This window comes from Aegilops tauschii, chromosome 6 (genome assembly GCF_002575655.3).
Source record: "Aegilops tauschii subsp. strangulata cultivar AL8/78 chromosome 6, Aet v6.0, whole genome shotgun sequence".
Classification (NCBI taxonomy): domain Eukaryota; kingdom Viridiplantae; phylum Streptophyta; class Magnoliopsida; order Poales; family Poaceae; genus Aegilops; species Aegilops tauschii.
The window spans coordinates 455,136,415-455,149,250 of NC_053040.3; the positions used below are offsets into that span (position 1 = coordinate 455,136,415).

The 12,836-nt window shown below is 50.6% G+C and overlaps 1 protein-coding gene across 1 annotated transcript; it reads left to right on the forward strand.

Annotated features, from left to right (window-relative positions):
* Positions 1 to 6,941: 6,941 nt before the first annotated feature.
* LOC109759919 (3-ketoacyl-CoA synthase 5-like) lies at positions 6,942 to 9,035 on the forward strand. Its single transcript, XM_020318750.3, has one exon. The coding sequence runs from the start codon at positions 6,970 to 6,972 to the stop codon at positions 8,479 to 8,481; it is 1,512 nt and encodes a 503-aa protein (XP_020174339.1). The 5' UTR covers positions 6,942 to 6,969; the 3' UTR covers positions 8,482 to 9,035.
* The last annotated feature ends 3,801 nt before the right edge of the window (positions 9,036 to 12,836 follow it).

The window sequence follows — 12,836 nt, forward strand, 5'->3', positions numbered from 1 at the left end:
CGAAGCCGTTCGCCGCCGCGCCGTCGCCTGGGAATCGTTCGGCCATTTCTTTGAACTGGGGACGGGGACGGGAGAGGGAGGAAGGGGGAGAGAGGGCGCGTCGGCGGTGGAGACTCTGTGCATGCCACCGGCGCGCTGGGGGTCGGCTTATATAGGCGGAGGCGCCGCGCGCACGCGTGGCTGCCGCGTCTACGCGCGTCGTCACGCCTTCACTGCGCCGCCCGTGAGGCATCAATGGCGGAGGCTGACCAGCGTGGCAGCGCGGCAGCTTTGGCATTGATTCGCCGCGGGGAACGAGGCGATGAGGACGACGAAGCGGCGAGAAGCGAGACGAGTCGCTGGCAAGGAGGGCCCGCGGCTCTTTCGCGCCAAAAACGATTCGCCCGGCACCCCCGAGCGTCCCCAGCACGCCGGGTTCGGGTTGGGTTCGCCGGCGCCAATTTCGGCCCGAGCCGGCGAAAATTGGGCCTTTGGGGACGCAACTGGGCCGATTTTTTGGGCCGGCGGCCGAAAAGTCGCCCGGGGGCTTTGTTGGGGGCGCGGCTGAAGATGCTCTAAGACGGTTTTTTTGAGCCGTACTCGGGTTAGTCCGATATATCAAAGACCCTGTAGTTGCCATGTGTTTGTGGATTGTACTAGGCTTACACAGGTCTAAGCCGGGTAGCCGAAAAGGGCACTGGGCTTATGCCCAAACACTAGCCAATACATGTTTTTCCGAGAACTGGATGCGGTATCAAGCATGTCTTCTTCTTTTCTTACAATCCAACCCACCATTTATTTATGGACGCTGCTACGGATCAGGCGGATGATTTCTATCCGCCTCCACAGCCATCCAATCCTTCCGGCACAGCCGTTGGATTCACAATGAAGCAACAACGTGAGCCGCCACAGAAGCATTATTGCCTGGATTCACAAGCAGGAGCCGTAGCCGCACCCTCCCCTCGTCGGCGGAGTGGGCGTTCAGCAGCAACGTCACCGTGGTGATCCACCATTGCAGCACCAACACCGGCGCGGTGGTGCTTCAATGCAGCGCCGGCGGCCCGTCGCAGCTCCAGCCATGCTTCATTGCAGTCTCGACGCCGGCGCGACGATGCTCCAACGCAGCGCCGACCGCGCATCGCAGCTCCAGCCATGCTTCATTGCAGCCTCGATGCCGGCGCGACGATGCTCCAACGCAGCGCCGGTGGCCTGTCGCAGCTCTGTCCATGCTTCATTGCAGCCTCTTCACCAGTGCGGCGGTGCTCGATCCAACGCAACGTCGACAGCCCATCGCAACTCCGGTCATGCACTCATGCTTCATTGCAGCTTGTCACCGGTGCGGTGGTGCTCCAACGCAGCGCCGACGGCCCGTCGTAGCTCCGGTCATGCACTCATGCTTCATTGCAGCTTGTCACCGATGCGGTGGTGCTCCAACGCAGCGCCGACCTGTGTTTTGATTTTTGGTTTGAGCTTTTTTTCGTCCTAGGGCGAGATGGCCGAATTTCGGCCATTTTCAAAAATTTCGGCTGAAATTTGACCAAATTTTGACTGCAATTTGACTTAAGTTTGACCAAAATTTGCCAAATTTAAGCAATTTCGGCCTAAATATACTTTTCGCCTCAGGCCGAGATGGCCGAAATCCACTTTTTGCGGCCGAAAATCAAAACACAGGCGCCGACGGTCCGTCGCAGCTCCGGTGGTGCTCCAACACAGCGCCGGTGGTCCGTCGCAGCTCCGGCCATGCTTCATTGCAGCCTCAATTCCGACGCGGCCGGGCTCCAACGCAGCGCTGGCGGCCCATTGCAGCTCCGGCCATGCTTCATTCCAGCTGCGACACTGGCACATGGTGCTCCGACGCAGCGCCGACGGCCCATCGCAGCTCCACCGACAAAAGCCGGCGATGCTTCATTACAGCATGAGGTGGTAGCGAACGGCGACCGTTGTGGCCGCTGGGCAGAGTGGGCATCATGCGGCTGGCGGCGGCAATCCCTCCTGGCTCCTAGTTATCGTGGTGGTGCTCTCGCAATGGGAGCATCAGCTCTCTCCCTCTAGCCGTGAAGAACGAGGAGGAAGGGGAAAAGGAGAAACGGGTGGAGAAGGAGGACTACATAGGACATAATAAGGTTGGGGAGGGAGCGGTGCGTGGGCCTCATTGGGACACGTGGCGCAAAGAGGAGGCGGTTTGTGGGGCGGAGAAATCAACGGGATTAAATAGAACGTTTTCCTTTATATTCATTTAAAACGAGAGTTACGTCCTTTACAATGAGAAAAGAGGGATCATCGAGTATCACGCATGTCCTTGTTTTTTTTTGAGAAATTGTTCATTCAAATGTACAGAGTAGGTGACCCTTATAAATACACTGAAACGCAAAAACAAAGGACCATGAACACCTAGAGTACCCTAAGACAACCATAACACAAGAAGATCTCCGGAGCCCTGTGTCATCATCCCTGAATCTTGAGAGAAGACCCCTGCAGCAGAAGGATCTGCAACCTGTCGCAAACAGGTCATCATCTTCGACCACAGTAAAATTGCCGCCACGCTGCTTCCTCATTTCTTGACACCAACGCTGAGAGGGCATGGACATCAATCCAACACACCTGCAATAGCCGTCGCCATCTTTGGCTTTGAGTACCGCGAAAAGTGTCCCTTCCGGAAGGAAGAGAACTCGAGTCATCCGACCGGTCCAGCATCGCGGCCGGGCCATCCGCCCGGGCAAAGCAGGATCTCCCACCAGCATCAGCGCAGAGGAAGGAGAAGAACAGCAGCAGCAAATCGTACCACCAAGGAAGAAGAAAGGTCTTCGTCTCCCTGCCTCCATCGCCCATCTGAGGATCCAAACGGCCAGTGCCGATGGACCTCCAACCACCATAGCCCGCGACCTCGACGAGATCCGGGGATCCCAACACCGCTGGCTCCTAGACGAAGGCAAAAGCCTCGCCTGACCGCGAACGGAGCCCGGAGAAACTTATTCGAACGCGACACCACCGCAACGGCCTCGACAGCGTCTCCCTCAACCCTAACCCTACCACACACCCACCTAGTGAACAGACCCGAGGTTCCCCTCCCTCCCGCCGCCGGAGTGGCCGACGGAGAGAGAGGGAACCGGCGGCATCACCGGCGGCGCGCAAGGGACCCCTAGTCGCCTCCTTGATCGCCTCGAGCGATCCAACTTTTCCGGGCGTGCGGTTCTTAGAAGCTACCCAAGCATCATCAAAAGAGCGTTTGTTCCAACTCAAAAAAAAAGCGTTTGTTCGCAGCAAGGAAATATACTTTGGCAGTGTGTGTACTCGATAGTAAAGGGCGAGTGCAGTAGTCCATGGGCCGCATTTCTCAACTGAAGAAGCCCGCAGCCCCTCGCGACGCCGGACTCCCGCCCGCATATTTGCCTCCCTCCTCTCTGTCCCCGCCGCCGCCGCCGCCAACGCCAAACCTGCGCCCCGCCTCCCGAGTCCCGAACACACCAGGCCGCTACGATGACGAGGCAACGGTCGCTGCGCCGGAGCCTCGCCGTCCCTCCCGTGGCTGAGGGATCCGACGTCGACGGATCTCATGGGATGATGACACGAGCGCGGCGCCGGCGGCTTTGCCTGCTCGCAGAATCATCCGAGCGCGACAGATGAATCATCGGCAAGGGAGACGACGGAAGCGCGTCGTCAGGTCCACTTCGGCCCGGAGGAATGGAGGGATTGGGCCAACCTGCTTCCTCTGGACCTCGTCGAGGAGATCTCCGGTCGGCTGCTCTCCCTCGACGTGGCCGAGTACCTCCGCTTCCGCGCCGTGTGCAGGCCATGGCGCGGACTCACCGCCGACCCGCGCACGGCAGGGATCCTCGACAGTCGCTTCCGCCCCCGCAACTGGATGGTGCTCTCCATGAACCACGAGGCCGAGCCCCACCGCCGCCTCCTCAACCTGGCCACCGCGGCCTCTCTCGCCGTCCACCTCCCGGCGCTCTCCACCCACTGCCACATCGGAGCCGCTGACGGCCTCCTCGTCCTCTTCCACAAGCCCACCACGACCGTTCGCCTCCTCGACCCACTCACCAACGCCGTCACCGAGTTCCCCGCCGTCTCCAACATCGTTTGTCGCCGTTCCCCCCTATAGTGAACGTTACCTCCCGAAGTTGTTGCAGAATCCCCTCCGCGTTGTTCCGAGGGTGATCAATGGCGCATGTTTTGACGACTCCACCTCCCCGCCCACACTCATCCTCTGCCTGAGAGCCGGTGTAGCCACCATCATCTTCGCCAAACCCGGCGATGCGCACTGGACGCTGATCAGCCCAGGCCAAATCTCCTACCCCATGTACGACAGTCATCGCAAAGTACTATTCCACACATTGCTGTCCCTCGGAGGACGCTGCTACATCAGCTCGCCAGAGGGTTCGGTCTACCTTCTTGAGCTGCAGCCGATACCTCGGCTGGTGGAGGTGGTTGACCAGCGCTGCTTTGCCGAGAAAGACTACATTTGGTTCAATCACATTATCTCGCTCCTGGTCCGTGGCACCGGTGGGAGGATGCTGATGGTGCGGTACTGGAGAGGCATGGAGCGGTTCGGCGGCGTTGAGGCATACAATCGAAAGGAGCTATTCACAGTGGGCGGCATCACCAGCCGCATTGAGCTGTTGGAGGTGGACATCGCCGGCAGGAGGCTGGTCCCCGTCAGGAGCCTTGGTCAGAACGCGGTGTTTGTCGGCCTGACGCACTGCTTGCACATCTCCACGGAGACATTCCCCTCCATTTCTGCCGACTCAGTATACCTGGGCTGCCGTCATCAGCAATCTTATGGGTTCAGCATCTATCATATCAACAAGAAGAAGAACCACAGGAGGGTTGCAGCCAAGCACAAGTTCGTCTACGATATGACACAGGGTTATACTCCGGATGCCAGACCCTACAACCTTGACGAGTATCTTGTACACTATGTCGACCGTAGACACAACTTCAGTAAGTCATGTATGAATCATATCAGCTCTTGCTTTATCTAGCTAGAGTCCTCTCTCTGGTGTATCCGTGTGGCTGCCTGTTTCATTTGGCATGTAATCGATCAACCATGACAGCAGCTAAAGAAAAATTTCAACAGGGATCAACTTTTGATGTGCTTGCTTGGAAGACAGACATACAAATATGTAGCAAGACGCAATGAATATGAACCTGTCAAACACTGCTTCTGAACTATGGCTAATAAGCTGAATACTGTTCTTTTTATATCAATCTCAGGGCAGAACATCGCAAGTACTATTACACAGGTTCCAATTTTAACAAGTGCTAGAAATTTTATTCTAATCTGGTGACTGGCTTGGCATTGGAGCATCCCATCGCACAGTCTAGCAAAAGGTGGTTCAGTTCACAGGGCTTCAGTTTTGAGTACGCGGTGAGGTCATTCGTAATCGTTTCTCTCTCTATCTTCTTTTAAAAAATTGAGTTTGAATTCACATTTATTTCATTTTAAGCAGTGATCTGGATGATCGATGTACTTCTTTTTTAATACCCCCTCCGTTCTTTTTTATAAGACATTTCAGACAGCTGACATTTTGAACTGTTTTGGGCGCTGCCTGAATTGTCTACAACGTCTTATAAAAGTGAATAGAGAGAGTACTTTATGCAATCTGTGTCCATCCAAGGTTATATAGGTTAGTCTTAAATTTTCACCATGTTTTTGATAACAAGCTTAGTCTTGGTCTATATTTTTGCTACGCATTTTTGTTGGCTAAGAGATGATAGAGAAAAATGAAAATGTTATATATTAATTTACTGTTGGAATTCATAGTATAAGTGAAAAGAACTACGAGGCATACAAGCAGAGGTGCAACAATGCTGTTGCGAGTTGCAGCTGATTAGTAGAAAGAAGGGGTCTGCAGCTTGCCGGATGAAGGGAAGACCGTTTTTTAGTAGAAAAATGCCTTCATGTAGGCTTTTTGCTCTGCTTATTGTGATGGTGGAATGTAAAAACCTTCCTAGACGGCTTTATAAAGTAGTCAGAATTATTCGGTCTTTGTGTCTGTCCTTTTGTTTTGGATATGTATCATAATTCTGGAACAGTCCTGCAGGGAACATTCTCTTCGAGAAATGGAATTGGGGATCCCTTAATTCGAAAAAAATGACTATCATAGATAAGCTGCCACCATACTACTGCCCCATTAATTTTGCCAAGGCAGGTTGGGAATTCGCAGGTTGAAAAATGTGATATAGTTCAGACAAAGAAACACCACATGACATGCTTAGTTTGTTGAAGTGTCAAAGGAACGATCCATAAAAAAACACATGGATTGGTTGACAACAATTAAATCAGTTGGTTTGAACCTCCCCGTCCGTATATGGGACCGCGATACCGGGCACACCGGCCATATTCTATCCGTACAGCCTCTCCCGTGCGCGCCCAGAAACACAGGTGCGCGCACGCCACCTCAAATATGTGAGCAAGATCAGCGTGAACAACTTTCTAGAGATGGTAACTGTGCCAATAGCCCTAGCCGTTGTCGTTGTAAGTAGTACAGAATAGTTCTTCAGCGAAGGGCGCTTAAACCCCTCCACTGGATGCCCGTCAATGTTGACAAAAAAGCATCACTGACGAGCTCTCATCATTCATCAGTGGTGGTACAAGAAGAACTAAAAGAAGCCCAGGGGCACCAGTTTGGCCTCACAACCACATGGTCCTGTTGTGTTACACCTTTCTAGCAAGAGTTCCCGTTATCAGAAATATGAAATATCGACCGGGGGAAAAAAAATCCAAGTATCATGTTACACGTTATCAGAATGGTTTGGGTATCTTATGTCTGTTTGGGCTATTTGGCACAATATGTTTAGTTCGGTGATCTATAAAAAAACATGTGATTGTTAACGCTCCACCGTATTAATGGACACATTTCATTTGCACAATTAGTTGGTAGTTGGTAGCAATAAAACCAGCTGTTATATGTAAGACAAGTCTATCTTCACATTCACAACACTCACACGCACACAGATAGAACCACATGTTTGCGCTTTGGCGGCATGAGTTCATCAGGAATTTGGAAGAACCTCAAATTTCTCTTCAAGCTCGTAGTAGACAACTTCCTAACCATGGTGACCGTAGCAATAGCGGCAGCCACTATTGTTGTGGTAGCAAGGCTCGGGCCCGATGAGATCCTGGGTCGGCTCAGAGCCCTTACACCTGCATACCTCTTCTTGTCATGCTTCCTCCCAGCCTCTGCAGTTACCATGTATCTATTATCACAACCACGGAAGGTGTACCTCGTCGACTACGCCTGCTTCCATGGCACTCATCTGAACCGCGTCCCCTTTTCCGCATTCTTGGAGTGCGCACGCCAATCGACTACGCTCAACGAGCGGAGCATTCGTTTCATGTCGCGGCTTCTTGAGAGCTCAGGGCTCGGCGAGGAGACCTGCTTGCCCACACCGGTCCACTATATCCCATGGAACAAGTACTTAACATTAGAGGCTGGCCGCGAGGAGGCTGAGCTCGTTGTCTTCTCAGCCATCGACGAATTGTTTTCCAAGACAAACGTCTCTCCTGACACTATCGACATACTAGTCGTCAACTGCAGCGGCTTCAACCCAACACCGTCCTTCATCGACATGATAATAAACAAGTACAAGCTGCGAGGCGACATCCACAGTGTGCACCTATCTGGAATGGGGTGCAGCGCTGGGCTGATATCAGTAGAGGCTGCGAGGAACCTTCTACAGACCGGGCGCCGAGGCGCACGAGCGTTGGTGGTATCTACGGAAACTATATCCCCCCTTCTTTATGATGGGAATGAGCGAGCTATGCTTCTGCCGTTTTGCCTGTTCCGCATGGGCGGAGCAGCCGTGCTATTGTCCACGTCCGCCGCCAAAGCCCGACTCCGGCTCATGTCTGTCGTGCGTACGCTTACCGCGGCGGATGATAACTCATATAGATGCATACATCGGGAGGAGGATGACAAGGGCCACACTGGTGTCAATCTCTCCAAGGACCTTATCGCTGCTGCCGGCCGCACTCTCAAAGCCAACATCGTCACCCTTGCACCCATCGTCCTCCCAATCTCGGAACAACTTTTGTTAGCAATGTCCTTTGTGGCACAAAAGCTGACCAACGGGCGTTTCAAAGTGTACGTGCCCAACTTCCTCACAGCATTTGAGCATTTCTGCATACACGCTGGTGGGACTGCGGTCATCGATGAGGTTCAACGCAGCCTCAGCTTGTCCAACGAGCATGTTGAGCCATCGAGGATGACCCTGCACCGCTTCGGAAACACATCCAGCAGCTCAACTTGGTATGAGCTAGCATACATTGAGGCCAAGGGCCGTCTGCATCGCGGTGATCGCGTATGGATGATCGGCTTTGGCTCAGGCTTCAAATGCAACAGCGTGGTGTGGAAGTGCATCGTTCCAGCCCCCAACACCAATGGACCATGGGCAGGGTGCATCCACCGCTATCCAGTCCAGATCAAGTCCCCAAAAACAAGCACCGGCAATACACGGATGGCAGGTCACAACAATAAGCAGTTGAGAGACACTTGAAATGGTCCTTTTTTTGTTTTTTACCCGCTTTGATTTCTAAAATAAATACAAGCGAAGGCAAAGCCTCACTGTTATAATGTATCATCTCCGTTGTACCTGTACACCGCAGAAAATATTGTACTCAATCTTTTCTTACCCTGGAACGTTATTTGTATATCCTTGGTTGTGTTTCTCTCAAAGATGTTATACACTAATGTCGTTGCTGATATGATTATTGATCTGCTTGTTTAATAAACTAGTGTAACAAATATAGTGATGGGTACACGCTCATGCCTAAAATTAGGAGGCTTAAAAAGCACTCCCTCCGTAAAAAAAATATAAGAGTGTTTAGATCACTAAGTACTACATCTAGTGATCTAAAAAAATCTTATATTAGTTTACAGTACTCCCTTGGTTCACAAATATAAAATGTTCTAACTTTTTTGTGAATCCATGTGTTTAGTGTATTTGCTCACTCATTTCAGTCCGTATAGTCCATATTAAAATATCTAAAACATCTTATATTTGTGAACGGAGGAAGTAGGTGACAGAGGGATGATCAGAAATAGGATAGAAAACAGGCCACATTCAAACTACACTAAAAGCTGATATGCACAAGTGACATATCACGAGATGGCTTCGAAAGAATCGGATCGCTGATCTCGCCACCTCATTCGCCCCCATTTTCTAAGACGACATGACGGCAGCTAAGAACACCTGCCGACACCGATAGGGCCATCTCCATAGGGCCTGGTTCAACGGGTTTCCATGGTGGACGCGTGACCCGGGTCGTGACAGCGCACGGCTTGCCAGAGGACGCCGGGATCCATGGATCCAGGGCCAGTGCTCGTACAATAGTGTGCTGGCCGTCCTTGCCGGGGGTGACCCATGTATAGAGGCAGCGGCAACTTTGACCACCTATTACCACCAGGAGGGGCTCGGGCTCCTCCACGGAGAGTGGAACGTTGCATTTGTAGACATGGATGTTCTACATGGCGGCATGACCCTGGCTCAGGCAGAGTCGATGTTATCTGTCGTAGGAAACGATGCAGAGGCATGCCTGCACCAGCCGACGATGGACTCATGTGGTGTGGTGGAGTTACGGGGCACTATCGTGTTGATCCGGCCCGACGTCATCGGCTCTGGGTCGAAGATGGGAAGTACGATGCATTTGGAGGTTGTGCCGAAGGCGCGCGCATGCAGCGTGGGGGTTGATCCATGCCGGCGTGGGGAGTATCTACTCGGAGTCACTGGGGTGAATCTTGGCTGTTATGGGCCTTTAGCATGAGCCCACTTTAGGGGGTTGCTTCTGGAGGCTATGCTGACAACGCACGTGCAGAGCGGTGGTTGCTCCGTGGTGGCATGAAGGGCTTCTTCTAGGAGCGTCAAGCCAACATCCGGGTCCGAGCAGGCCTGGAACATATGGGCACAATTAGGCGGTGTATCGATCGGCCTGGATACGCCGACGTACACGTTGCCGACGGCAGCCGTCGGCATAGGGGTATCCCGACGGGGTTTACCCCTATGTCGAGGCGGTGGGCCGTCAGTATAGAACCCTATTCTGGTAGTGTCCGCCACATTTGGTGGTGGAGCTGCGGGTTGTAGAGGTCCGATATGTCGAGCTTAGAGGACGCAGACCTGGCGAGTGGCTGGAGCCGCGTGGATCAACGACGTCCGGCCCCTCTCAATATTCTTCAGGGGTCTTAGCGGCAGCGATGCTTGCCGAATCAGACGGATCTGGTAGGTTTTGAAGATGCTAATACGAGGCTTGCCCTTCGTGGATGGCCTAGGTTTATTTAAACCGATTTGATTGGAATCATTGTTAGGCGTTTTAAAATAATTAATAATATGTTGTTGTATGCATCTATTAGGAGATTAGGTCATTTTCTTTTAAGCTTAATCCAGATTAGCATCATCATAAGATTAATCATAAGATTACTGACATGACAAATATGCACCATGGCATAGCAGACATAGCTAGAGTACCGCCATGTAAAAATTATTTCTTTCAGCAAGGAGGATGACATTAGCACAAACTCCATTCACGCGACGCGACGCGGCACATGAGTAGGTGGGCGAGAGCTCGTCTTATTGCTTTATTTTCTCATACTACAAAGAGTAGTAGAGCAACCCACCTTTTATATTGATGCTTTTCTACTTCACTAGCAGTATAATATTAATAAACTTACACAATTGACATGCTAGCTAAAGGGACCTTTGGTATTTTTTTAGAATTTCAATTGGGCTGAGATGCAAGATTTAGTGGGCGAAGGCCCATAAAATCTAACAGCATCAATCGATGGAGAGGCCTCGGGTATGTCCTTCTTTTTGGAAAAGAAAACAAGTAACATATCAAACTAGAACAAAAACTCAAACTAAAACTATGCTAATTGCCAAGAACGGTGGTTGTCTAGCATGGCTGCCATGCATGTAGGCGGTCCTGAGTTCATTAATCAACGGTATCTCGATGTGCACCATCACATATGTCTTTTGTAAATTTGAGCCGACAATTTTTTTTGAAACGGGAGCTGACAGAAAATGACCTCCAGTTAGTGTCGAGAAAGTAATTATTCTTTGGCCCTGTTTGGTTCAGTTTTTATCGACGGATTCCACTGTCGCGTAGCAGAATCTGAACCAAAGGGCGAACCCAGCAGAATCCGATTCCAGAAATCCGCTGCCAAAATCTGAACCAAAAGCGGAAGCAACCCAGGACGTGCTTTCCAAAATCTGATTCTGCTGGGGGCCAAATTCTGAAAAAGGTGTATAAGCTGGTTTGCCAAATGACCCACATCTTTTTCACATCAGATTTTCCAGTTTTTTCACAGCTGCTTTTAGAAATCCACAGCCGAACCAACAGGGCCAAAGTTGAGTTTTTCTACTATGGAGCAAGATCTATCTGGAAAGCCGAGATACGAGAGGGGTGCAATTGGATTGCCATATGCTTGATAGCAGAGAATGACCACTGCACCCATTGTGAACATCAGCAAACAGTGCATGTATGTCCTCGCAAAAGAAAAAAATGTGCATGTATGTGTGTAGTACTCCCTCCATTCCACAGTGTAGTGCGTATAGATTTTTTGAAATGTCAAATTCTGTAAAAAAAATGGTCAAGTTTAGAGATAAAACTATCTATATCTACAATATCAAATATATAAAATATGAAACTACATCTTATGATGAATCTAGTGATATATGTTTGGCATTCTATATGTAAATGCTTTTCTCCACAAACTTGGTCAAAGTTTGTGAGGCTTAACTTTTCAAAAAAAAAAAATGCAGAAACAAAAATGCACTACATATGGAAAAGATGGAGTATGGAGGGAACTGGTCCAGTGCCTGACTGCCTAGGGATGTCGTACACAGTGCTTCACGGCCATTTGATGCCAGAGTATGACAGTGACAACGACGATGAATGAAGGGTGCTATATATCTCTAAAACGTGTGCCCGACATGGAATATTATGACACGATCGAGACGTACAGGATTTCACATGAGGAGATGGAGCACGTCCACACAACCACATAGATGTAGCCCATGTTTGTGCATGACCGGGGCACATGCATGCATGGACGCCACACTCCATGCGCGATAGTGAGAAGGACGGTAGGTTGATGTTGGGGGATGCTCGACATTAGCTCCGCTAGCCACGGGCATATGCGTATGCTGATATACCGTCGCCCAACCGGAAAATAATTTTATGCATCCCTTCTCCAAAGGTTGATCTGTACATACCTGATCCCATTGGTCGCCACGTGTCCGACCGCATCACCCCTAATCATGTGAGAACGTACTTCGTCCACAAGGAGGTGACATGCTAGCTAGTCCAACGCTCATGTAGTAAGCTTGTTTGTTCATGCATATATGATTTAATCATCTCATGGTAATTAATTAACATGTTAAATACCAATCTGGAGAAAGAAAAACACATGACATGCATGTGAGTGCAATCAAACTACCCAAATTACTTTTTTTTGCGGGTGAACTACCCAAAATACTTGGAGTGGCCTCAACCGATGCTTAAAGCCCATGCCAGGTTTCCCCTCCTCCGCCTCCTCATTTTCCAAGCATAAACCAGCACAAGATAGAGCCATAACTCTTGAAGAAACAACACTATATCATCACCTAATCTTAGGCACCTAAGACTACTCTCTCATTTCATCATGAAGAACTTTCTCGCCGTAATCATGGTATCACTCATGGCCACCATCCTACTCAAAGCTATAGTAGTGTTCGGCCCTAATAAGATTCTGCATGTCTCCATACCCTCCAACCAGTGCACCTCTTCATGGCAACCTTCTTATCATTTGTCACAATCTTGCATTACCTTATCCACCGTCCTCATGTTGTATACCTTGTCGATTATGCTTGCTTCCGAC